This window comes from Stegodyphus dumicola, chromosome 1 (assembly GCF_044657685.1).
Source record: "Stegodyphus dumicola isolate Sdum_Otavi_A_Nest chromosome 1, ASM4465768v1".
Classification (NCBI taxonomy): Eukaryota; Metazoa; Arthropoda; class Arachnida; order Araneae; family Eresidae; genus Stegodyphus; species Stegodyphus dumicola.
This window is the reverse complement of record NC_140768.1, coordinates 27,753,706-27,781,410: the sequence shown is the minus strand read 5'-3', so window position 1 is coordinate 27,781,410 and position 27,705 is coordinate 27,753,706. Positions and strand designations below refer to the sequence as shown.

The following is a 27,705-nucleotide window of genomic DNA, read 5'->3' as shown; positions in this document are numbered from 1 at the left end:
AAAATTAAGGGAGGTGGGTATCTCATACCTTGCACGAGTAATGCCAGGTTAAGAATCAATGACTCTTTTATTAAAGAATCAAAAATGCAAATTTAAACAAGATGCTCAGATTCCATAATGCTTCTTTCAAAAGCTAACATTTTATATCTTCTGTACTTATGCACACTTTTAATTTCATATCAAGAAAAGCCCTTTTCCTCCTTCAAAAGTACATGCATTTAAATTGAAACAATAAATTACACTTAGATATAAATAAAAAAGAATGCAATATTTTTACTTGAATATTCTTAAAAATTTATTTGTCTCAACTGTACAATTACAAAATGTAGTTACATTATGACTGAACATATTTATAAGTTAGGATTAAGAGATAAAAGACTTTTTTAGTACATCTTTCATAAATTTATACGATGACTAAATACTCTTGATGTCATATAAAGGGCTAAAATATACAACATATAAAATTATTACTCTACACATCTGAATATAATATACAAAAAATAGCATAAGTTAAACTAAATTATAGTCAGTAAAGCTAAAATATATTGCTGTAATAGTTTCATGATATATGTGCAATCCTTTGATTTTATTTTATAGTTGATATCAATTATACACATGATACTTTACAAAAGTTATGGATCTAACTGACCTGAAATATAATTGCACATTCATAAAAACAAAACAAACCAAAGGATTACTTAAGTAATGCTTGGATGTATAAATTACATATCTTCGGTATTCAGAAATCACAGAATGGAGGCAGTTTTTCGAAGGATAAGTAGTTTTCTGCTCATCAGCATCTGACTTCAGTATGAAATTATGTGTTCTTCCATCTGTATCTTCATTGTTTCAGATACAAGGCATAATGGTAACATATATTATATTGCACAAGAACACCTTCATTACAAAATGAGCAGCAGTACAGTCAATAAGGCAGCCTTCCATACTTCTTCCAAGCAATAGCATCAGGCCATTGGTCCACAATAAGTGATAGAACAGTTGCCAAACATTTTTTGTTACCTAAAAAAATGAAATATATATTATATAATAATTTATTTCCTAAACAGTATTGATTAATTGGTTCATACACATTTCTGCACATGGAAATTAAGGATTTCAAGGGAACTTTATGGGTCATTAATGAAATATATTAAGAACCTATTAGCTGAGGGAACTGAATAAATGAAAGCAATTATTGATAATTGAACATCACTTTCGTAATATTCTAAGATTGAAACAAATCTGTAAGTAGGATACATTATTATTAAACATAGTCTAATATTTAACATAATTACAAATGTAATTTATAATATTTATTTTAAAACAATATTAGGACACATAAAAAGCTACAAAACGTAACTCACAACAAAACATTTATGCATCTTCTTGAAAAATTTCCAGATATTTTAGCTATTTTACATAAATTTTCTTAGCTTTAGTATCTCTTCAAAGTTTATTTCAATATAAGCAGCTGCTTCATACGCTAATTTGTTAATACTTTAACAATATATCTTTAAAGAACAATTTTCCTCAATAAAGTTTCCTCTTCATTTTAGAATTTCAAATTTAATTGAAGATTTCTATTACTATAAGGAAGTGCATGCATTTAGAATGTATAGAAGAAACTGCTAATTTTATTTCTTTAGTATGAGAACTGAGAATAAATGCAAAATAATATATGATCAGGGCCTGCCCAAAGCAAACATGGAAGAATTTTAGAAGTTAGTGAAGCACCTAGAAACATAATTCAGAATTGAGGACCCACAGAGTTTGCATCAGGTGAAAAAATGTCGAGAGCCACTCTTGTGTACGGTGCAGCTAGACACATAAGATGAATTTTTTAAATTACGAGTTTTAAATTTCTTTATTAATAGAAAATTGTCTTTATACAGATGCCTACCCACATGACAAAATAAGAACCATTTTTGCAATTTTCTGCCTTGTGTCTAATGAAAAGATGAGAAAATAAAGTGATATAAACTTGTTAAGAGAAGACTTTTTAGGATGAAAAGTAAAAAATTCATAACAAGTTTCCTATAAAACCCAATCACTGCATGTTATTGCCAGGAAATCATTTTTCTCTATAAACCTTAATTTCAAATCCTTCTAAATCTTCCGAAGAGCCATGTCTAAAAATTATCCCACTAAGAGCAAAAAAGACAGAAAATTTTTTAATTAAAAATTCAGAAAAGAAAAGTATAGAGTGAATTTTTAAGAGAAAGCTGACACAAATTTGAATATTCTGAAACAATTGGATGGGAAAAAATCTCTTATGAAAAAATATAAAAGAGAGATGAAATTAATTTTTTTAATAATTATAGTAGCCTTTTTGCTTTTGCTCAGAACAGTTTCAAAACCTGTGTTTTAGAGCATTTATTATCTTATTTATTTTTCAAAATAAAAAAGTTTTAAGATGTTAAAATGGAAATGTAATGTCATTTAAAAGCTGATATGGGGAAATAAAAGTATTTTATTTTAATGCTACTTCTTAATTTTATTGTGTTCATAAAAAAAAAAAAAAAGCAAATCTCCGTATCAACAATTCTGTATACCAATTGATCTTGAAATGAATTGTTATCACGTTTAGCACCACATAATAAAACAAATCATATCTTAACACGTTGAGCGCCATGTCAGCCATCCGTGGCTGACATTAGACTTTCCGTTTAGGCCGCGTCAGCCATCTGTGGCTGACACTAGACTTTCCATTTAGGCTGCATCGACCACCGCTGGCTGACAGCGTGTAACATGATATATAACTGTACAATTTACACTGTTTTATGGAATTACAGAAAAAATATATAAAATTTACTTAATTTTGATTCATTACAGGACTAATGGACTAACACGGTAAGCATAATTACAGCTAGTACAAATTGCAACAACTGTCTTAGTCTTTTTCTGGCCATTACACTACCAGCTTCAGTTGCATTTTTATCATAATTTACAATATTTCCGTACTTCAGGGGCTTTTTCCGGTTTTCTTTAGAGTTTATGCTGCCGTTTTTTTAGATATTCTTGCATTTCTGTTCGATGGAATATCTTCTTTTTCACAACTTGTAAGGGATAACGCTAATTCTTTCCGGACTTCAGTAATGCTAATTTTCTGCTTCGTAATATCTTTGCATAGAATGTAACTATTTACAAAACAGACTTGGAGCGTAACGTGTTGAATGAATGCCTATATAGGAATCATGTTCCAAACGTAAACTATCTTCTACTGCAATAGGCCCTACAATGCCAGCGCTTTTAAGCGGCACGTGTGGCATGAACGGGATTGCCTAAGAAATACGCTTGGCGCTCAACGTGTTAAAAAGTGAAAAGTTGATTAATATTTTATGGAACTCTTTATTCTCAAAAAAGAAATACTAATACATTTTGAAATGTTAATGTTTCAATACAGGTAGGGTCTCAAGCCCTAAAATTCAGGCAACATACTGTTTATATTATATAGCAGGAAAGAATACAAACGATAATGCAAATACATATTTTTCAATGAATTACCAAAAATAACTAATTAATACTCAAAATGGCAATAATAAAAAACAAACGGAAATGTCAGCTGAGTAAAAATAATCATCATTTTACCATTTTTGGCTTTAAGAACCAAAAAAATGGTTCCAGAAAACCTAAGGACTTGAATGCCATACAAATCTTGATATAACTTTTTTTTTTTATTTAAGAAGCATCTAAAATTTGTTTGGAATAATCTGCTTTACACATCAATGCTCCCCATTTATGAAGGCTCGCAAAAACGAACAAACCTGTTCTTAAAGTAAGAAATTTACTTGGAGTTGAAAAGGAAGTAAACAAACCTATTCAAATAAGTCTAGGCACTTCAAAAATTTGTGTTGTTAGTCCATCTAATAAGTCACCTATAACCAATGATTCATCACGAATGCCCCCTTTACTTGTCAATTAGTTCTTGAAAGGGTGAGTTAGACATACTCCCCCATATAAAGATCTATTAAATATATTCTCACCCCATCCATATATGCCTGAAAGACTACAATCCAAGGTACCTATTGAATAACAAAGTAATTATTTATTATATACTATACTGAAAAATTTAAACTATTATTTATTTTAGTATTTTTAGTTGTTTATTTAATGGTACAGTCAAAAGTCTTTAATCCAGCCTCATCGGGACTTTGGTGATACCAGATTATCGGTTTTTCCGGATCATAGATCATCAGTTTAAATCTGGTAAGAGAGCATGCAAAAATTATAAAATTAAAAATATGAAACCGTAATTTATGAAATAAAGAGCAATTATGATCTAAAGGGTATCAAAATTTACAAAAAAAAAAAAAAAAAAAAAAAAAAAAAACTTAAAATTTAATTGTTTACTTTATTAAACATTTCTTTCAACGCGCACATGCGTAAAGCATACATTACGCATAGTCGAAATTAGAAAATTGCAACCAGAAAACTATTGATGTGAAAATTTATAATGACGAGGAATTTGATTTAAATCATATCAAAGACGGAGTACATCGAGATGAAATACTACATTTAGTAAGAAATTATAAGCCGAATAAAATAAAAACATCTGCCCTGAAGACAAGGATAGTGCTGACAGATCAACTTCCAGTTCATCGTGCACCGCGTCGTCTTCCCCCCCGAAGAGCAGCGCAAAATTGATAAACATATTTCGGAACTTTTAGAGAAACAAAGGATATATATGCCTTTATCCATTTTTTTGCAGCAATTCCACTTTTGGTTTGATGGACATCAAAACATGCTTTCGCTTTGTAGATCCTTTGGTAGCTCCAGAATCGGAAATTCTTTTTGACAATTAATTTGGACATGAGTGTTCAAATTAAATGGTACTCTTCGGACACGTATTTTATTTGTATGCCAAGGAATTCAATCAAACACAATAATGGCAGCATACCTTCAAAGCTCCTATATAGTTCTTTTATACATATTTTTTTTAAAATATAATATGTCCTTCCACACACCCAAATCATAATTTAATTTTCTAGTGAGATCACAGTACTTATGTTTGGCTGGATGCCAAGCACAAGTACTGTACTACACATTTCTCTACATTTAGTTGCATGTGCCTTTTAATAGAAAATTTGCTTCAAAATATGATTGTGTCAGAAAAATATTTTTAGCCTAGTAGTTTATGTTCAATATAATACTAAATACATCTCATGGACAGTGAAAAAATGAAAATCTCAAAAATGGTTTTTATAATTAAGCAAAGGCTTATAAAAATAAAAATTAACAAAGTTTACTTTGCACTGGCAATATATTTTTTTGAACTTTTGAAAACAATCCTGAATATGCATAAACAAACAGAAAGCATTATTAGGAGAGTTATTTGAATATGGCAAAGGGTACATGGAAGACTTTCTGACAGGGCTGTGGAGTCGATAAGGAAAATGACAGACTCCTGGAATTTTAAAGACTCCAACTCTGACTCGACTCCCTCGTATATATATATATGTAAACATATATACATGGGTTACAGCTTATTTTTTTTAATATAAAAAAAGTAATAGATGCTACAGAAAAAAAAAAAAAAAAAAAAACAATGCCATATGAAATTATTTACATTAATTAGCATTTATTATCAAATGGAAAAACTGACATTAGTTATTTCTAAGCAACAATATAGCTTCGGCAAGATCTTTGTTGGAGGGCCATAAATCTGGTTTGATAAACTTCAGAGCTGAGAAAAGTCTTTCCACACAACTTGAGTATGAGGAAGTAGACTAGTAGATGGAGTGTTCAACTAAAAAAAGTTTTCCTGAATTTTGCTTCACAAAATAACCAACTTATCACATACACAAATAAAAGTTTAGAATTAATACATTAAAAGAGATAGCACAAACAACGCTTATTGTGGAAACATCCCGGAAGATAAAGGAAAAGAAAGAAGAAATAGAAAATAGGTACAGTAAACTCTCGATTCAATGCGCTAAGAATCAATGGGTTCCATATTTAATTTACAGAATTTGACTACTAAAATACAATTGGAATAATTAATGCAATTCATTGGGGGAAGAAAACCACTAAAGCAAACACTGCAACTGAATTTATGGAAGATATAGTGATGAATGCAATATGACAGTGGTTCATGTACAAAACAACGTTGCCATCAGCACTGCGTGATCTGCAGAACACTGGATATATTCAGGATTTTTTAGTTCCAACTAGCTCTGCGATCTATTGATGTGTTACTCTATTTTGTAGCAAACTGCAGTCTGCTGGAACACCTGGTTATGATTGCATCTAAATACTTGGAGGAAAAATATAATATTGTTACTTTTTCTTCTTCTGACACCAGTTGTTACATTATTTTCTTCCTTCACATTCGTACGGGGTTCGTAGATTTGGAGTGAATAACGACGACACTTGATGAAGTATCGAAACACAATTTATTTACCAGTATTGTCAGGACAGCTCCAAAACACGTTTTGCAGTTGGCGATGAACTACTATAAACACGCTGACATGATCAGCGACACAGCCTTCAGGTTATCACGTTGGAGACAGATTCACGGCAAAGCACTAGAGTACAGCTCTCGACTCTGCTTGGTTGTTCTCGGAACTTCCCGTACTCTCGAGACTCTCCTCGCTACAACTCACAATGCACTCAACGATACACAAGAGTATAGCTCTCGACTCAGCACAGTCTAAGACAAAACTCTGCGATGCACTCGATGACCAACTCGGCACTAGACTTCGAGACACTCGCTCAACGAGGCACACACACTAACTGGCCGTGGACCAGCAGGGTTTATATAGCTTTCGACTTGTGTTCGAGAACATTCTGGGGTAAACTGGTAATAATTCGTTCCAGAAGGTTCTTCCATCTGTCCATGGGATATCGCCAAATGTAGCAACCATGCCTTCCCTTGCCATTTTATGGCAACCCTAAAACTGCTTTGCAGGGAAGCTATCTCACCACGCCTATACATTTTGTAACAATATTATTTTAATCTGTGAATGGCTGAATATAAATAAATTATTGCAGTTAATTACATTTAAGTTAAAAAAAGCATGTTAAGTTGAGCATAAAGCATATTTTCATTTTCTATAGAATTTAAGACGCTTCATTTATATACCTGCAATAACTTTTTTTGGTAATATATAAAACTCAAAATACTAACTTTTATTTGCAACAGCCGCTTAACCCTTAATTTTAATTTAGCCATTTCCTCTTTCTGTCCTAAAAGTAACAACTGTTTATAATAAAACTCTTAATAAAACTGCATCATTTCCTATAGCCCATCATACAACACTAATGGCCGGTTTACACTTTCTCAGAGTGACTTTCGGTGAGCCCCTCGCCAGAGCGTCTCGAACCAAGTGAATGGACCTGTAATTTGATAATTGTTTACACCGGTTGTATGGTTAATCTGATAATCAGAGCCTGACTGACAGCTTGCCTTTGTTTGCAAAATGAATAACCACATGGCAGTTGCTATGCTTGTTCTAGGGGTAAAACAAGAAGATAAGGAAATCAAAAACATGACTGGGTAGCTTGCCGTAATAACTTGGGAGCATTAAATCAACTTTTAAATGAACTTTGGGGCAAGGATATCCAAAGTTACAAAAACGTTATGAGAATGCGTGAAGGATAATATGAAACTTTATAAGGAGCCTTCTTAGCATGCCTTCGTGGTGTAATGGTCAGCACACTCGGAACGTATTCGAGAGATCCGTAGTTTGAGTCCTGGCGATATTACTGATAATTTTTCATCCCTCCTGCTTCGAAATAACCTAATGTCTCTACAATATAAAGAAGAACTCCGATCTGCTTTTATGCATTGACATGCGAGCTTTCAAGTGGTATCATGATTTTCAAAAGCAATTTGCATTAAAAGACCCAGATTTACTTTGCCTCTTAATCAGAAGGATTATTTTGTGTCGCTATTGGCGTTGTGGTCTGTGATCATGTTCGTAAATGATAGGTGCAGTGACAAAGATTCTGTTGGATTTAACCCTTTGCGGCATGGTGGGTCAATATATGTCCCACCTAATTAATATTTATTTTCTCAGTTAACAATTTCCGTTAGAAATTTTCTAATCTTTTAAAAATAATCTATTTTAGTTATTATTTTTCTCAGTATATGTTACTTCTATACCAGGGCTTAAGTTTATAAGCAAAAAATATTCAAAATAGGATCACAAGAGTGATATCCATGTATCTCGCATTTTTCCATATTTTAAAAATTTTGGTATACAATTTATGATATGTATGATCCTTTTTAATATTCATAGGTATTTTATTTTCAAAAATCTTAATTGGATTCAATATTTTATAACATTAATTTTGCAGTTGAAATAAGTGGGTTAAAATTTGTCCCACCACACACTTGAATTTCCGCTCAATAGATGGCAGCACTCACGATTATTTTTTCTTTTCTTTTTTGCATCTACTTTTTTCGTGATTGTGCGCTCTTTTACATCTGTTGTATGCTCTGATGTGCTAAAATGTCTAGAAAAAAATTAACAACTCAGGAAGCTTTGGATCTTTTTGCTGAATTGCCATCCGATTGTGACTCAAATGCTTCAGATGTCAGTTCTGATTCAGATGAAATTGAAATCCAAGAGAGAATAACTGAGGTTGAAGTTATTGCTGAAGAAGAAAGGGAAGTAGTTATAATTTGTTTCGCTTTTTAAAGACACAGACCCATCTATGCATGTGGCACTGTAAATATGGATCGGAAGTATCTACCCAAATTTTAAAAGTCAAATTTATGTCAAGAGAATATATAGACTTTTCAGTTAGCGATGATTCAATTTATTGCATAAAATGGAAGGATAAAAGATCCGTTTCTATCCTGTCTTGCTTGGAAAAGGCAACTGTGATGAAAGAAATTAATAGAAAAGAGTGAGATGGAAAGACAAAAAAAAAAAAAAAAAAAAAAAAAAAAAAAAAAAAAAATGTACTGTGCCCAAACAGCATTATTCCATGCAATAAGAATATGGGATATGTCGACTGATTGATCAACTGACAGACTATATGAAATAGACCGCAAAAGCAAGAAATGGTGGCACATGATTTTTTTTTACTTTTTAGATGCGAGTATAGTAAACACATTTATTCAAGTTTGTTCGCGAACCTGATCATGATGTAAAAACAATGAAAGATTTTCTTCTCTCAGTTATAGAAGGTCTAATGGCACTTGCAGGCAAGAAAGAGCTGAAAAGAAAACTGAAATCCCCAGTTCAAATAAAAACTAAAATCCCGTTCGTACAACCAGAAAAAAGACTAAAAAATGTAAGTAAAACGCCAAAGAGAACGAGCAGGAGAAGATGTGCATATTGCAGCATATCGAAAGAAGAACGACGAACATTTTGGATGGTGAAACATGTGAAGTGCCTCTATGCTTACAAAAGAATGAAACAACACGTTTTTCAAAATTTCATGAAAAATGACTTTTTTTCAATTTTAATCATATATAAATGTTTTTGGATCAAGTGCCAATTTTAATATTTTATTTAGTATCATATGTACGAGTATCAAATTTTAATCTTAAAATAATATTCAAGAAAATATTTTCTTTTGTTCCTAAAATTTAAAAATATTAAATATATACTATATGCAAAATGTGCATATGCAAAATTTTACAAGTCATGCATATATGCAAAAAGTACAAAATGCATTTTAGTGTGTTTATTATGAATATTTTATAATGCACGCTTTATTTTGTTTGTTCATTCCACATATGATTTTTTTTCCTGCTATACACCAATATGCTATAAGACATGTGCTAGTTGCATGGTGGGACAAACGGTATCCCACCTTCCACCGTAAAAAATAAAAGCACAGAATTTTTTTCAAGCCTTAAAGGCATTTAAGTAAGTCCATCTGACTTATTCTAAGGCATTTTTTTAGATTAAAATATATTTTAAATATGCGTGTCGCAAAGGGTTAAAGCAGAATGAGGTCCGTCTGCTCGACCATGTTGTATTATAGTTTGGTGCACCATTGCCCCGAACAGCTGGTCATGGACCCATATGAATAGCGGTATGACTTCTTACTGATCACCCTGCATATTCGATCGCTGGATTGCATAATCTTTTTAAAATTAAGATTAGAGTGGCAGCCGAACTAAAAAAGGTGGTGGATGATGATTCTCTACAACCAGGATTTGACGACTGGATTCCCTAATCCTCAGTTGCCCTTTAAAAGGGAGAGTATACAAGGTATTTCTCCTGCCTTCGTGGTGTACTAGCTAGCACACTCTACGTGTATTCGAGAGGCCCATGGTTCAAGTCCCGGTGAGGGCACTGTGCATTTTTCATTCCTCCAACGTCAAAATAACCTAATGTCTCAACAGTGGTGCCCGAACTAAAAAAGGCGGTGGACGATGATTCTCCACTAAGGTACAAGGTTAGCGTCCCAGCGAGGGCACTGTTTGTTTTCCCTTTCTCCTGCTTCAAAATAAGCTAATGTCTCTACAACTTTATTGGAAATGTGACTCCACTTATTCAGGGAAGGGGGGGAACGTTCTTTTGAGATGCTCTGCCAGCAAAATTAAAGCACAAATAGTGCTTCAGCTTCTGGGGATGGGCGACTCCTACAGTTCTTTGCAATATTTATTTTGAGTGCCAAAATGCCCAATAAGCATATCTATTCCAAAAGTCTTCGAGGCCATTTTCTGTGTATGAGGTTGAGCTAATGTTTGAACTCTCCAAAATCCTCAAATTTTACCATAATAGCCTTATAGGCCTTCTGTCGGCAATTTTTATTTTAATACTTCCGACTTATTGTTTTTAAATAAAATCTAATTTGTTGTTCAAATAAAAAGGAAAGTCTATAAACAAAATTTCAAAATTTTAGATTTTATTTTATTAGGTGTAACTGGCCGTGAGTAAAAACTGGTTTTTCGAAATTTATTTCAACAAAATAAAATTTTGCCCTTTCATTTATTTTTTTAATTGAAAACTGTATTTTATTAGGTACAGTATAAAGTGTTTAATCCGGACGTCCATAATCCCGGAATGATCTACATTCACTTCCAAAAGTTCAGCACGAAGATGTAAAATGCAAAAAAATCAACAAATACTGCTTTGATTGACACACAATTCGGCAGGAAAGTAGTATATATATTTATGCATAAAACAAAATCAATAATTATATACAGAAATGAAAAAATATTAAATTTTTATAAGTTATCAGATAATGGCATACTAGAGACTTAAACAGAATCATGCATAAAATGAAAAAAAAAAAGGACATTAATAGGGTATATGATACCCCCTCATCTGCATACAAAGTTTACACCTTGTGACCCTGCTTTCAATTAGGTGGTCAACCATTGCAGAATTACGCATTCGCCATTCTTCTTGTAGAGTAGTTTCCAGCTCAATAAGAGTGGCTGGAGGTGGGAAACGTGAAGATACTGCATGGCCAACACATCCGAAAGATTTTCAATGAGATTAAGATCAGGCGAATATGATGGCCACGCCATACGCACAATCCCTTCCCTCTCCAGGTAGTCATCGACGATGTCAGCTCTATGGGGGCGTGCGTTATTGTTCATTTAAACAAAAGTAGAGCCAATTGCTGCAGCGTACAATCTCACAATGTGTTCTAGGACTTCATCTCGATACCGGACAGCCGTCAAAACCCCCGTTTAACCTTTAACTACTGTTACTTAAATTGTTGCATAACTACTGTAAGCGGTCTCTCAGACTGCTTCTGCTAAAAGCAAAATAAGATTTTTTTTTTTCTTATTTGAATAAATGTTATTTAATTTCATATATTTAATGTTTTCATGAAGATATAAAGCGATTTTTTATACTTAAATCAGTTCATTAAAATAAAATATATACTATGATAATAATTCCTTCACTTACATATCTCGATGGCAGAAGTAAATTTTAAAATTCAACTTTTTTATTTTACATTAAAATTTGCGATAAGAATGCTTTAATAAGAATATAGAAAATTAATTTTTATTTTAAAAATTATAATTCGAGCTGCATTTTATACATACTTTTCTACTGCTTTGTAGACACACTGATTCTTTGCATGCTATATATTCTTAAGTTGTTTTCCTTTTTTTTTTTCTGCTCGGTGGATAAATACACCATGTTCTTTTTTTTATCTAATTTATCGTCTTCGATCGCAGTGTTTCCTTCATCATCATTTATTCTGAAAACTCTTCTTATTGTAAGTTTGAGTTCTTTAGGTAAAAATGATGAAGTTATCCTCCGTTTTACATGAGACTGCACCAACTGAATTGCTAATGAAATCTTTTCGTTTCATTTTTGGAGCCAATGAGTTAAGTTTGAAATAATTACGAATGCATTTATTGCACAGATATCCAAGTCTCTGAAGAATATTGCCATAGGCCAACGTCGTGTTCGACGAGCAGTTGAATAGATTGAACAAAGAATAATATTGTGCCTATGAGTTCGAACACCCTTGTTGGGCTCTTAAATAGACCATTCGAATTCATTTTTTACAATAAAAAAATCTCTTTTAGAATGAGAACATGGAATTTCATTTTCATCGGCAGATATCTTTCGTTGTTTCGTAGTCACTCTCCATAATTTCATAATGGGAATTTTCATCAGCGAACTCTAAATTAGACCAATTTCGAACTATGTATTCAATTTGGTCTTGGGTAAGATATATAGAACGTTTTCTGCATGCATTTGAAGCCATTACAAGAATATTTGTAAAAAAGCGAAATATGTAACAACAACGAAAAGTGAACTTTATCGGCCAAAATTCGAATTGTATCTGCTGTGATCGGTCCCACAGACCGCTGAGGGGAAAAAATTTTAAAAAGTGAAAGAAGAAATATAGCTACCCAAATGCAACTTGGTATGTGACCTTGGACATCTGATTTAGGAAGGTACTAGGAATGGCAATACCCATTAATTATTCTAAGGGGTGGAAGCATTTAATAGAAAATGTCTCGCAGTCTAAGAGACCGCTCAAAGCAGTTAAAGGTTAAAGATGTGCAGGTCGGTGAGGTGTCCTAATGAAATTCCTGCCCATATCACAATGCTTCCGCCTCGGAATGCGTGATGTTCGGTGATGTTTTGGGATTGATTGTGTGTTCGTTGTTCACACCATATCCTTATACGCTTGTCATCTGGCTCCAGAGCAGATCTTGACTCATCAGTAAACATGACATTGCCCCAGTCAGATGCATTCCAATCGACATGCTCCCGGCACCACTGTGACCATCTTGATTGGACGGATAGAGGAACGCAAACTCATAGTACCCGGGCTTGCAGTCCACTCATATGTAATCTTCGGCGCACAGTAGCTGCAGATATCGCCTTACCAATGGATTCTGTAACCACAGATGTCACACATGGAGGTCGCTCTGCGATTCTGTTTGGCTACAATAGCAATATATCGATCTTCCGCATTGGTTGTAAACCTTGGGCGACCGGCTACGGGCCTTCTGACAACTGTCTGTTTGGTTTGGAATTGTTTCCATGAACATGAAATTACAGAATGATGAGCACCGAAGAAAAGAGCAATATTTGTGATCGACTGCCCTACTTCAATGCACCCCACAGTACGCCAGCGCTCAGAATCTTCCATTCGTCTTCTGGAAATCATAGAAACATGTATGTCTCGAAAACAAATTTTACGAAAGTTTTAAACACCTTCTATTAGCACTTACAATCAACTTCTGTAACCCTTCATAAAGCTGGCTTCTTATAAGATTGCCTTTTTTGCAGATTTCTTAAAATGAAAGCATGATTGGCTGTTACCTAACATATTTGCACACTCTCATCTACCTCTGCAGCAAATTGCATCCTCTTCAATTCTGACTGGCTTCCGGAAATTAGCATTTTCCTCTCCGTGCTTAACTTTTGGAAGTGAGTGTATAATCTGGACCTCAAAGCTACAAACTTTCTGCGCATGCGTAAACGCATAATGCATTATGCATGCTCATAATACGTTTACGCATGCGCGTTTAATATATAACGGATTGTATAAGCTAGTCTAAAATTATCTATTTCAGTTAAATGTTGCAGATTGCATTTTTCCTTAATCTTCTAATTAGATCCGGCTTATTATTTTTTGCAGACTGTCAGACCAATTTTATAAAAAGTAAGCTTCAAAACAGCTCTGGCTACGGTGAAATGGGAAATCATCCAAAGCGAGAGACAAACTTTCTGAAACTTTGCGGCAAACACTAATTACAGAAATGATGACAAGAAGGCTGATCAACTTATCTCCAAGTTAAACAACTAAGAAACACGAAAAAGGCTCATTCAATAGTTTATGGATATACCATGATTTCAAGCAGTGACAAAACAGTTTTTTTTTTTTTTTGTCAGCACTATTTGAAGTGCCCTGTAAACCTTCGGCGGTGGCAAATTTATCCTATATCTATATTGCCCCTAACAAAGCTTGAGTCTTCAGTTACGAACAATGTTTTTAATATAACAGAACTGAGACAGGTGATTTGTACTATACAAATACGCAAAGCGAGCAGATCTGATGGAGTCTTCCCAGAATTTTTTAAGGATCTGGGAAAAGGAGCCATGCAAACCTTACGAGCCATAAATGACACCTGGCACTTAGATATACCAGAAGTTTGGAAGAAACCCGATTCACAAGAAAAGACCCAGACTTAATTAAAAACCACAGAAGTATAAGGCTTACCTCAGTACTATGTAAGGTAGCCGAGAGAATAGTAAGCAACTAATTGGAAGTGTTCCTAGACAGGAGAAATATCAGGCTTGCTTCAGAAACCACAGGTCCACCATGGCCTAAAGCCCTAGAGCTGATGTGAAGGACGGGTGGGTGTAATGTGTGCATCCTCAGATGATTAGTGTCTAATTAGATGTCTGAACATATACGTGACAACGACACGGAACAAAATTTAAATATTTTTAATTATAACAGAATGCAATGTAAATATGGCACAAAAAAGTATTACATCAATTTTGATTAAAAACAAACAACCAAATTACAGAAAGGGTCATGTCAAGAAGAGAATCTCAATTTTGGATATTGGCTGCACCGATACCATTTCGCCTTTCAAAAAGACATTTTCCACCCCTAATTCTTAATGAGAAGAAGATAAATTATTTACTCTTAAACTATGCAGAGTAAGCGAGATTTGGGAAAAACATCTTATTTTGAGTGCAAAGTTTGTAATGTAGGATCCTGCATAGACAGATGCTTCAGAATGTATTACATAGAAAAACAATTTTTAAATTCCCTTGTATATATGTATATATATATGTGTGTGTGTGGATGTGCTTGTATAGGTTTATTGCTTTATATTAAAAATTTTAATTGTAGTTTAACAAATGCTGAAAGTTTGTTTTAAAATTTCTCTTACATTATTTATACATATAATATAGCTGCAAATGTTGTATGTACAGTCAAAAGTCTTTAATTCAGACATCCATAATCTGGAATGACCTATAATCCGGACCTCCAGAAAGTTACAAACTTTCTGCGCATGGGTAAACGCATAATGCATTTACGCGTGCTCATAATATGCAATGCAATAATATAGAATGCCAGGCCGCCGTCAACGAAGGCACTTCCAGCAGATAGACGATTTTACAAGGGGTATGGCGATCGGACTGAGAAGGGAAGGTTGGTCCTTACGTCAAATCGCAGCTGATACCCACATGGATGCGAGCACGGTGCATCCATGTGGGTATCAGCTGCGATTTGACGTAAGGACCACATGGTGCATGGCGAACATGGTTGGGGCAAAGAAATGTGGGAAGAAGGAGAGGTGTAGGTGCAGTCTGAGTGACGTCAGCACGTCTGGATCAATTCATCCACCGACAAGCTGTGGCGGTCTCACAAGTCACTTGTACTGCGATTTTGCAGCATGTGCAAGATACCCTGGATGTTCATGTGTTGATCAGAACCATTTCTTGCCGATTGGTTGAACGTGGCCTGCACTCATGGCGTCCTTTAAGAAGACTGCCATTAACCTCAGAGCATAGACGGCAACGTTTAGAATGGTGCCGGACTGGAGTGATGTGGATGACAGAATGGTGAAACGTCATGTTCTCAGATGAGTCACGCTTCTGTTTATCCAGTGACAATAGCCGCATACGTGCGTGGCATCAACATGGAGACAGATCTAATCTGGCCGTAACTGTGAAACGCGCGACAACGTGGCATAATGTTTTGGGGTGCTATTGCCTACGATTCCAGGTCACCTCTAGTTCAAATTCAGGGCACTACGACACTTGGATATTGTACTGCGGCCCGTGGCAATCCCCTACCTTCAGGGGCTGCCTAATGCAATTTTTCAGCAGAATAACGACAGACCACACAGCACTCGCATCTGATAACATGCTCTGCAAGGTATACAGATGCTTCCCTGGCCACCATACTCTCCTGAGATGTCACCAATCAAACATGTGTGGGATGTGATTGAATGCTGTTTGTAGACTCTTCCCCTGCCTTGTTCAGAAGGCGAACTGTGGCAAATGGTTGAAAGGGAATGGAGAGCCATCCCTCAGGACACCATCCGCACTCTTATTGACTCTATGCCTAGACGTGTTTCTTCGTGCATCGTTGTCTGGGATGATCCTACATCCTACTGAACCGACACCGTTCTCGCTCTGTATTCTGACTATCATTTTGAAATAAAGATCACTTATTGCTGCTTGCTATCTCTGTCTTTTTTCCAAATTTCATCACTTTCTGACCACTCCTTTTTAGTGTTGCATTTTCAATGTCGAGCAGTGTATAATACAAAATATCCATAACAAATACGGCAAAAGGCACCTTGTAAATTTAGAATGGAAAAACACAGTTTCCTTTAAAATCAAAGTGAGTAATTTTTTTTACCATAAATATAAATAAGCACACTGTTTATGTAATGAATGTTTGAATAAGATTTTGATGTCCCGCAGAATTAAAACTGGCAATAAAACCTGTGTCAATTAAAAAATTTTGATTTTTTTCAGTCTCGCATAAAAATGCAATGATGCATTGGAGGCAAGCTAGTAAATCATCGTTATTCTTACCTGTTAGCATTTCTTGGGATATCACCAAGCGTCTAAAGTAAATATGTTTGAAGGACTTAAGCAATAAGATTTGAATGGCTTTGTGACGAAAATGGCTTGAACAGAATTATTTAATCTACTCCATAAATCACGATTCAGCATTAATAGCTACAGATGCAGCAATAAGATATAGAAATTATGCTCATTTCAAAAAGAGTTTTCTATTAATTTAACCAACAACCTTTTTAAGCATTTCATGGAGTTCTGGTTAAAAACTATAGCATGAACATCAATAGCAAATGCTGCAGAAAAGCTACTTAAAAAAAAAACTCAGAAATATTACATGATTCAGTACATCTATAAAATGATTCACTGGGCTTGCAATCAAACACGGCTGATCTTTAGAATATGGTAACTGGTAGTTTGGTGACATTTTGGAGGCGATAAAGGTTACTACCTGGGACTTTGGTAATAATGTGAGCAGTACTCAGTTCCGATTACGCATTATTTTGTGTGAGGGAAATGAGAGATCATGGGATATGTCATGTGATATTAATGGACGAATTATGGTTCTTTAATCGGAAAAGGGGGGAAATCGGGAAAAAATCTGGAAATTTTGTATTTGGCTTTATTCTGTGCTGTGTGAAACAGTGTTCGTTAATTTTTTGGATCCCATGGCCCTAACTAAAGTGACCTCGAAATGGGTATTTAGTGGGATTGAAAGGGGTAGTAATAAGTGTTTCTTTAAGGTTGTGCGAGATAGAAGTAAAGATGTTTTATTAAGTTATTTATTTTACCTGGTACCTTGGTGTGAACTATAAGTATGATTTTAAAGATCCTGAAACAGAAATAAGAAAAGTTTATCGGACACGTAATCAAGATTCTGAAGAAGAATAGGTCAGTTAGTATTTTTAATTATTTGAGGATATTATTTTTATGCATTGTTCTAAATGTAAGGCGGAAGTAAAGTAATTTGCGTAAACGTGCATGGAAATAATTTAAATATTTGACACTAAGTATTTGTAACCATTTGTAATGTTTGCGGTATGAATTAGTTAGTGACGTTTGTAATATAATAGATGATTTAGAGGTAAAAGTTTTTGGATATTTTATTTATTTTATATGTGGAAATGTTCATATTTGGAAAGGGTATATACTTTTTTGCGATCAGGTAATTTCATATATGTTCTTTTTACCGGGTTTAAAGATTCAGAAAATTGTCATGTATTTTCGTGAAATTTTTCTAATTTATGAGAAAAAAGCAGTGTACATGGATATAGTGAAGAGTGTGCACAATGCCATTTTTGTGCAATTCTGGGATGTTTTTTTAAGTAAAAATAAGTCGGCGTGTACATGGTTTATGTGTATGTGTTATTTTGAAAAACGCGTAAGGAGTATTGCACACTTTTCCCAATTTTGCAGTGAATATTTGTCATGATTAAGCAGTTTTGTTAGATAAAATTTCTAGCATAAGTGTAATTCGGCTAGTAGATTGTTGGAAGAAGTGTTCAGTAGATAAAAAGAAAAGAAACATGTCTTTACTTCATGAAGACAAAATGGCGGCGGGGAAAAAAAAAAAAGAGGGTTGCTGTAGGAGAGTTGGTCGCCAAATTTTCGCCAAAAAAAACGCCAAGTTACCATAATGTAAAGATCAACCTCAAACACTACTCCAGGTAAAAGGCATCAAATTTTCTGGCTATGCATTTACCACAACAGGAAATTAGTTCATTGTAGGAATTTATCTTGTTTGAATTTATAATTTAATTATGAACTATACAATCTAGATGAGGTGGAATAGAAGAAACAAACTTATTGTATTTTGTTTTTTTATTTGATTGTCTGGAATAGTAAATCTGAAAGCTTATTCACATATATGAAATCACAAAGTGGGATTACAACGGATTAAAAAAATTTTTTTTACTGCTGCATTCTTCCTTATTACAAACAATCAAATATTATATAAAAAAATCACAAAGTCCACATCAGCCTTAGTTTAGGAATACTTGTAAGTATAGATTTCCCATCTCTGATCTCTTCTATCAACAGATATCTGGAGCATTCAGATGCAGAATAAGCCCAAATGCATTTCATGAATTTTTTAACCAAAATAACCTCTATGGTATGCTCTAACTGCTTACAACCACCATTTTAACATTTACGACTGCATATTTAAATGAAACTGACTAGGATCCTAAAAATAAAATTAATGAACATCATATAATTTAGCTGCACTGCCAAATATAAAATGTTTGTTTTATGTCGTGTTACAATAAGCTCTTTGCCTAAGACTTTTCCGATTCTGGAAAGTCAATACGGTAACAACAGAACTTGTACAATTCTTTGATGTATTTCTGAGCAAATTATTTTAAGTACTCAATTTAGGTTTTATACAATAGGTTTTCAGAGGACAGTGATAGTATAGACCGACTGGCAAATGGAGATGTTTGACACATACATAAAAAGCTTGGAAGCAATGCAGTTAAAAAATGAAATTGATGCATTACAAGATACTTCTTGCTTTTCAAAAATGCAATGTTTAAGATTCAGCATACTAGTTTTTAACAGTGATGCAAGGAGATGGAAATGAAAAGAAAGATTTTGCAATTCGAGTGCTATTATTACCGGTCTTTTTATCTTATAAGAGTTTTTTAAGAGGTCTAAAATACATATCAAAAGGTTGCAAAATATCTGCAGTGTGAAATAATAGCTTCATCCAAAGGAGGAACATTCATTCTAAGATTTCTTGGCTATACTGATTAATGGATATGTTTCGTGATCATCAAAGATAAGGAACAGTGGGCATTTAAACACGTTTACAAAAAATATTAAATTACTATTAAAAATTTGCATTTATCATATATCTTCTTTCGCCAACAGAATATTAAATTCTTATCAATATGAAAACTCTTCCGATACTCTGCAACTTATAGAAAATACAATAAGTAATGGGTGTCGCTCACCAGAAGCAGAATCGCAAGAAACAGTATCACTGTACTGTATACAACCTCTAAGAAACATGCAATATAATTTCTAACCATAACTGAATGTGACCTGCAGGTAAAAAGCCCTTCACTGTACAGTGCTTGAGAGGAAATCAAAGTTGAAATTTACTGAACTGTGATTTATTATTTCTCAATATCAGCAAGAACATTAACTCGTCATGTAAATATGTGTTGATTCTGCTTTGCATTACCATTTTCAATAAAATTTGTAATTTTTTCAGTAGTTTATAAAGAAGTTTACAGCTATTTACATACAGATTTATGTATTTTAATTTACTTGCCAAAGAAAAATTTAAATAAGAGAAAAACTAAGTTGTCATTTTCAAGCTTTGTCGAACTTGGAAGGTTTTCTCTGAATAAGTTTTCATAATTTATTTATAGTTAAAATTAAATGACAGTTTAAACTTAATGATTATTTGAAATACATGTCAGCTTTAAATATTAATATTTAGCTGTCAGTATGTCTGAATTACAATACCTTGCAAGTACCACACTTTTAGATTCCAAATAGAAAATATATATAAAATATGTGGTACTTTTCCATTTCGCCGGCGCAAATCTCGCCAAGCAGACTTTGTTGGCGACAACATACAGTATATACATAAAAAATTTTAACAAATGTTAGTTCTAAAAATTTTTTATTTTGAAGGCATAAACTTTTTAATATGGTTTAAAATTTTCTAAAAAGCTAATAAATAAAGACAATAAATTTGTAAAAAGACATTAAGAATTTACTATGCTTTCATGGTTCAACATCCTGATTCGCCAGTTTGTATCACACGACCCCACGCGATCTCATCTCACGTAAACCACGCTACAAAAATCTAATTCTCTCAGTATTGAAAGAAACAATCAATCTGATAAGAAATGGCTGCGACTTGTTTTAAAAATGATGCGCAAAAGGTTACCAGCAAAGAATATTCTGTTTGGTATCAGTTGTACCATTGTTGCCGACTTTATCGTTTGTGCGGGCAAAACAGAAAAGTACCAAAAATATTTAATAAATATTTTAATTTTTCCTTCTGCATTATTAATATGTATACTCTGATAAATAATAAGAAGCATAATTTACAATTTAGTTAAATTTTTTTCAAAAACTTTGTTGATAAAAAAATTTATTTTTTAAGAAGAAAAAATTCAGGCCTATCAGCTGTTCTTAGATTTTTAATTAGACTGAATGCAATCTGAGTTTGAGACCAATGCTCTATGATATGAATATAAATAAGATTTAAATCTCAACAAGTTAATAAATCAGTACACATACTTGCAACACTCAAACAGAAAATAAGAGATCCCTAATAAATTTCATTTAAATTAAAAATGATTATACAATCTTGAAATGCATAAAAAATTACTCTTGATCAGTAAATTCAAAAAGTAAAAAATGTATTAAGAACAATTCACAAAAACTCTCAGGCAAATACATAAAAGTAATTTTTATCATACTATTTTTTCTTTAAAACATACCTGCATATCAAATACCATTTTGGCCTGATTATGAAATGTTGTAACATAGAAGATCCTATATTTTAAAGGTATATTTTATAAATGGAAGAAAGCATTTATATTATCAACTTAAAATGTTGCTCCACAAGAAATACTGTTACGTGAAATGATCCATATAACATCCTTTTAAATATAAAGCGTTATGCAATAAATTATATTTCTTAGCGTCAGGATTTTCTTCTATAGGTATAGCTTTCAAAGGGCTATTTACAAAATAACAGCATATTAGAGCTAAAAAGGTAATATTTAGACTGCGACAACTAGTAATCACGATACTGAATAAAAAATCTTAGAATTTTAACTGACTTGAATTCGTTATTTTACATTATCTGCAATACCTTGTTTTTTATTTTCAAATTTATATTTATGCTTCTGGGATAGTTTTCTATTACTTTATATAGCATTTTGGTAAAAGTATATTTATGAGTACCCCCTTGGCCAAAATTGGCAATTTGGTACATGGATACAGAGTTTGTGCAATTCTTTGACTTGTTATTTTGGCTTTGTGTAGCGGCGATTTTAGCGCCAAAAATCATCGCTACACAAAGACAAAATAATAAGTCAAAGAATTGCACAAACTTGGTATCCATGTGCACATTGACTGCACAAACTTGACTTGCCCAGATCCATGCACAAACTAGGCATTGTGCACTTCCTTGACTTTATCCATGTACACGTCAACTTATTTTTTACTTAAAAAAACATTAGAGAATTGCACAAACTTGGCAATGAGCATTCCCTTGACTTAACAATAAATGAAACGACAACTTTGCAATAATACCCTTCAGTCTAGTCTAACCAGCATTTTTTACAAACTAAGCACAAATATTTGAACATGTAGTTTTTCTCAAAATACTTTTACTAGATAAATGAACTGCAGTGAAATCTACCCAAGATGACCACCCACATTTACAGATGATTTTTTCCTCTAGTAGTGGCGGTCACCTTACAGAACGCAGCAATCTGTGACGTTCAATACAACTTATGTTTTGACAAACACTTGATAATTTATAGAAAAATATCATTTAAGGGAAATGGTCATTTTTAGAGGTTTCACTGTAGAAAATAGTTTAATAAAAAAAGTAAAACTTACCATCAAAGGATTACACAACAGCAATAATTTTGCTTTTCTCTAACTGTTGAATAATTCATTTCTCTAACTATTTCAGCAAACACCTCATTGACATTACACTTATTTCGAGCAGAAGCTTCCATAAATGGACAGCCCCATAGTTGAGCAAGTCCCATGCCTTCCATGGTAGTTACCTCTCGTTGGTTTTCCAAGTCCAGTTTATTTCCGACCAGAAGTATTGGCACACGTTCGGTATTTTTGACACGCATAATTTGTTCTTTCATGTTCTTGATATCTTGAAACGTTTGATGACTTGTAATGCTGTAAACTACAACAAAACCCTGACCATTTTTTATATATAGATCTCTCATAGATGCAAACTGCTCAGTTCCAGCTGTATCAAGGATTTCTAAAACACAAGGTGCAGAATCTACTTCAATTTCTTTTCGATAAAAATCTTCAATAGTAGGATCATATTTTTCCATAAACATGCCAGATACAAACTGTACAGTCAAAGCACTTTTTCCTACACCACCACTGCCCAAGACAACTACCTTGAACTCACGCATGGTCTTTCAGTCCTAGAAAATAACAAAATTTAAATATGTACCTAAAAATGTCACAATGAATGTAAAAATTAATAAATAACTGACTTTCTTTAATAATTTAGTATGCACTTAATTAGTTCAGAAAAAACAGACAGGCGATAGAAATCAATGAAGTTAAAAATTAGAGCTAACATTAATTAGAAATTCTTTGAATTATTTTTCAAAATACATTTTGAAATTTTTAAGTTAAATAAAGGAGTGTTACATATACGCTAATACATGCAGCAAGTTACATAAAGTTAGGCAAAAATTCAACAGTTACACCATTCATTATTTAAAATAATAAAATACATATAATCCTAAACACTAAATTTCTATTTTGTTAGTTTATACTATATACTAATAACAGACAAATTTCATAAAGAGGAGATCATTTAAATTTTAATAACTGTAGTTATTCAAACTTTGTACAACGTCTATTTTATATTATTAAAATTGATCAAGTCTGAATAATATATTAAAGAACTTGGGTTTTACTAAGATCAAATAAAATTTACATTATCAAAATTCACATACACTAAATATTTTACTTTATGAAAAATGCATAAGGTTATCTTCCTTGAAGTGAATACTAAGATCTTTTTTTCTTTTTTTACATGCCTGTATGTTAATATACAGATAAATATTAGAGTTATATTACAAAGAAAATCATGAAAATATTTAAGCACACACCTAGCCATACTGCTGCCATAGACGATACCCTGACAGAAATTGCTACCGTCTAGCAATTTTAACCATTTGCCCACTGACAGCCAGTATATATATCAGTAAACAATAATACATAGGTTTGATCTAATAATTAGTTTCTGTTTTATATATCTTGACTTTAATAAGGTTTTCCACTTCTAATAAAAACCTTTAAAGTTTTGTATTGAAAACATGAATCATAGAATCTAAATTTCGCAACAATGAAAATTTGATACAGTTCTATACAAAATGCATATACATTCCATATTGTCTAACACTACTTTTCAGGATATTTTGCTTTTAATACACTGCTAAATTACATTTAAGAAAAAACCAAGTCCAAAAAGATAAATCTAAAAAAAAAAAAAAAAAAAAAAAAAAAAATTTTTTTTTTTTTTCAGACTACATAAAGTCTTAAATGAATATATAAAGAAATATACTTGAGAATTCTTTCCTAAACACAATGCACACTTAAATATACATTTCTAATGTTTTGCCTCAAACTATCAAAAAATAAAAAAATATTTCCATCAGAACCCTAGATATTTGATGCATGATTTGCAAAATACCCAATGATTACACTAAAGAGGAAAAATAAAAGTATCTTAAAAATTATAGCTAAAATAGCTGGGGGACATTCAGCTAACCAGCACTTGATAAACTTCCTGAAATCGTGCTCAGCACTTGAGAGATACTTGCCAAACAGCAGGGAGTTTTTGTTTGCTGGTTCAGGTATTGGTTAAAATATACAAATAATTCAAAAAGAGATATAGATTTAGACAGGATTTTCTATTTAAAGAATGAAAATAAAAAGTAGAAATTGAATTAATAAAAAAAGGGGGGAGAAGAAATGAGTACTGAACTGAATTTATTATTTTTTATTTGTACAATTTTGTGAATTAGAACCAAAATTTTAATTAATCAGTATGATAAACAAAATAAAAGAAGTTCTTTACAGAAAATGAGCATCCTTCGGACCATTTCATTCAATAAGAATTGTAATTTTAATTAAAAAGAATTATTTTATGAGCATGCATCACAGCAATAAAATTTCAAACTATTAACGTTTTTAAAAATGAATGACAAAATTTTATGCTCAACACTTTCACAATTTTTCATTTAAAATTATGATATACGCTTGTGATGATTAAAAATTCTATAGTTCTTAATATGTTAAAAATTAATTTTGAGCCTAACTATCTCTTAAAAATGTAACTGTATAGATCTGGTTAAAATAATTTCTTATGATATGCAAGTGCTAACTCAAAAAGTTTCCTACACAAAGACAACTTAGTTTCAATTATATTATATATTAATATTTTACGATATTATGTTGCATAATGGCAAAAAAAAAATTTTGTCAGAAGAAACTTTTAAAAATAGAATTATTGAATATGAAATTGAAATTGAATATGAAATAGAATTATTGAATATGAAAAGATGCAAAAACATGTTACCAATAAGCATAAATAAAACCATTCAAAATTATCAACTCCTCCTCCGCCAAAAAAAAAAAAAAAATTAAGTCTTTTAGACTCGAGGTTGTTAAAAAAAAAAAAAAAAAAAAAAAAAAAAAAATTAACTGCATAGACATGTTTTACTACGAAATATTATTCTCTCAGTTTTAAAACTTGTTGAAACTATATAATTCTTTTATATCAAGAAAAGCAATATTATCTATTGCCTAAATGCTTCAAAGTTCTTTCATTTAATATTATTTCATGAATTTCTGCACAAACAAAGTAATGAATATTTTTCATATTTTCCCAGTTTTTAAAGATTATTATCAGAAAATGAACTGATACCATTTCTCATTAACTCATTCAGATTCATAATATGCAGTACCAGTAACTATTGCACCTCACGAAAAAAAAATTCTGACAAAAAAAATTCATCCTCCAAACCTTCACCCTTTGAATGCCTATTGAAAGTACAAAAGCAAACTTCTTGGATGAAAAATTCTTATCTGATAAATAATTTCTCTTTAAACACAGCAGATAATCTAATCTATTACAGTAACCTATTATATTAATTATAACAACCTATCTAATCTATTATTATAACACCAGCAAGGCTAGACTGGAGATAGTTTATCAAAAAAAATATAGTGGATTTTCTAAGATTTCCATGTAATAAAAATGATTTAAGGGCATGTAACCAAGATATTACATAAAATTCATATTGATGTATAATAATACTGAAGAAAATATTTAAAATCTGATTTTAGCACAAAGGTTACTGAAAAAGAGCCTCTTTCATAATCTTGAAGAGTTACATATATAAAAAAGTATATAAGTGAGATTTTTATATTTTTATGCAGCCACAATGATTTTACTCACAATAAATAACTATTCCTCCCCGAATATGTCATAACTTAGTAGATCATTTTCTTGCATAAAAAATATAATATATCCATACAAATTACAATAAAAAATGTTTCAACGGGATCTTAAGCTATAATTACCATAGCTACTTTATGCATTATGCAATTTTTATGCACAAAAAAAATTCCTAATTAAAAAGCAACTTATCTTTTTTTAATAAATATGACTTTCTCATATTAAACTAAGAAACTTCTATTATCTGCAAATATTCATGTAGATAATGAATGTCTCTTAGTGAAACTGTTATTTACAAGATCTGGCACTTTAATGCTTAAAGTTTATGATTAACACATACCAGGCATATATAATATAAACTCAAAATAACTGTATGCTGGACATACACTCAAATTTTAAAATCTCAGAGATAGCTTTTAGAGAATACTAATGGCATATAAACAGTTAAACAAAAAGAATATATTTTTAAGCTATTTCCAAAAGAAAATGTTTTCTACTACCAACAACTGTACACAATTATGAACCCAGTGATGACAACTTAGATTCTATGATGTTTAATAACGCCAAGTAAACTGCATTTAAACTATTACCACAAATGTTTAACACTCAATATGAATCTAAGCATACATGCCACTTTTCAACAAGTTTTTATGCTGGGAAATGTTTGAGTGACATATACTTTAAATCACACACTGCATATATTTAACTAGTTAACAAATTTATAGAATTTTAGACAGTTGAATAAGCAATTACACTTTGGTGATCTATCCTATTTTAAAGGGAAGGGTCTATACACCAAGAACATAAAATCGCAAAAGAATGTAATCTTATGTATTATATGCCCGAAAACAATTTGATGCTTATACGGTCATTACTTTTTACAATGAAAAGGTTACTATGCATAAGAATACTCTTTAACAGAAAGCATGGCTGTAACAATGAACTTCATTGATGCCACTCCCACCTTAGATTTCGCTGCAAAAAAATATACCAGCAAGTTAATAAAGCAATACGCAGAGAACAAAAAAGATAGCTGTAACAAATACCTTACTGAGTAATTCTCTCAGTTAATAAACGGAGGCCAGATAATGAGCTTCCTGCACACACACACGCACGTCCTGTATGCTTTAACTTAACATTTTTAACAGCGCGCTCGTATCAGACGATGCTTGATAATAAAAATTAACATTTAAGCAATAAAGTAATTCACTGGTTTAATTAAACACACAAAAAAGAAGAAATACACTAAATTGTAACTTAACATTGGTAGACAGTACACTCATTCACAGCTCAAAGCTGACCTCATATCAATAATTTCAATAACTTAAGAAATAAGTGATGCCAGTTATTGTTAGCTAAAAGGTACCACACATATGTAAAAATAATAAATAAATAAATAAATATATATATATATAATTGTGCGCGTGTAGATTATATTATTATTAAATATGCATAGTTTAAAATAAGTAATTTTATTTATTCCATCAAGGGTACTGGACAGGATACAATAATCACGTTAAATAGTTCGTCTTACTTTTTAAAGAAAGTAATTAT

General features: G+C 32.2%; 2 protein-coding genes across 3 annotated transcripts in view; one reads left to right on the top strand and one right to left on the bottom strand.

Moving 5' to 3' along the window:
- Positions 1-27,705, top strand: part of DNAlig3 (DNA ligase 3) — a 224,371-nt gene that overhangs the window by 45,435 nt on the left and 151,231 nt on the right. The gene's annotated exons all lie outside the window — the stretch shown is intronic.
- Positions 271-27,478, bottom strand: Rap2l (Ras-associated protein 2-like). 2 transcript variants are annotated; one of them, XM_035358919.2, is made up of 3 exons: positions 27,203-27,478; positions 22,539-23,098; positions 271-1,020 (listed from the first exon to the last, which is right to left on the bottom strand). In XM_035358919.2, exon 2 carries the CDS (start codon positions 23,084-23,086, stop codon positions 22,541-22,543), a length of 546 nt encoding a protein of 181 aa, XP_035214810.1. In that variant the 5' UTR covers positions 23,087-23,098; positions 27,203-27,478; the 3' UTR covers positions 271-1,020; positions 22,539-22,540. The 2 variants fall into 2 exon arrangements, with proteins under 2 accessions (XP_035214810.1, XP_035214809.1); XM_035358918.2 differs by having other exon boundaries at positions 27,198-27,477.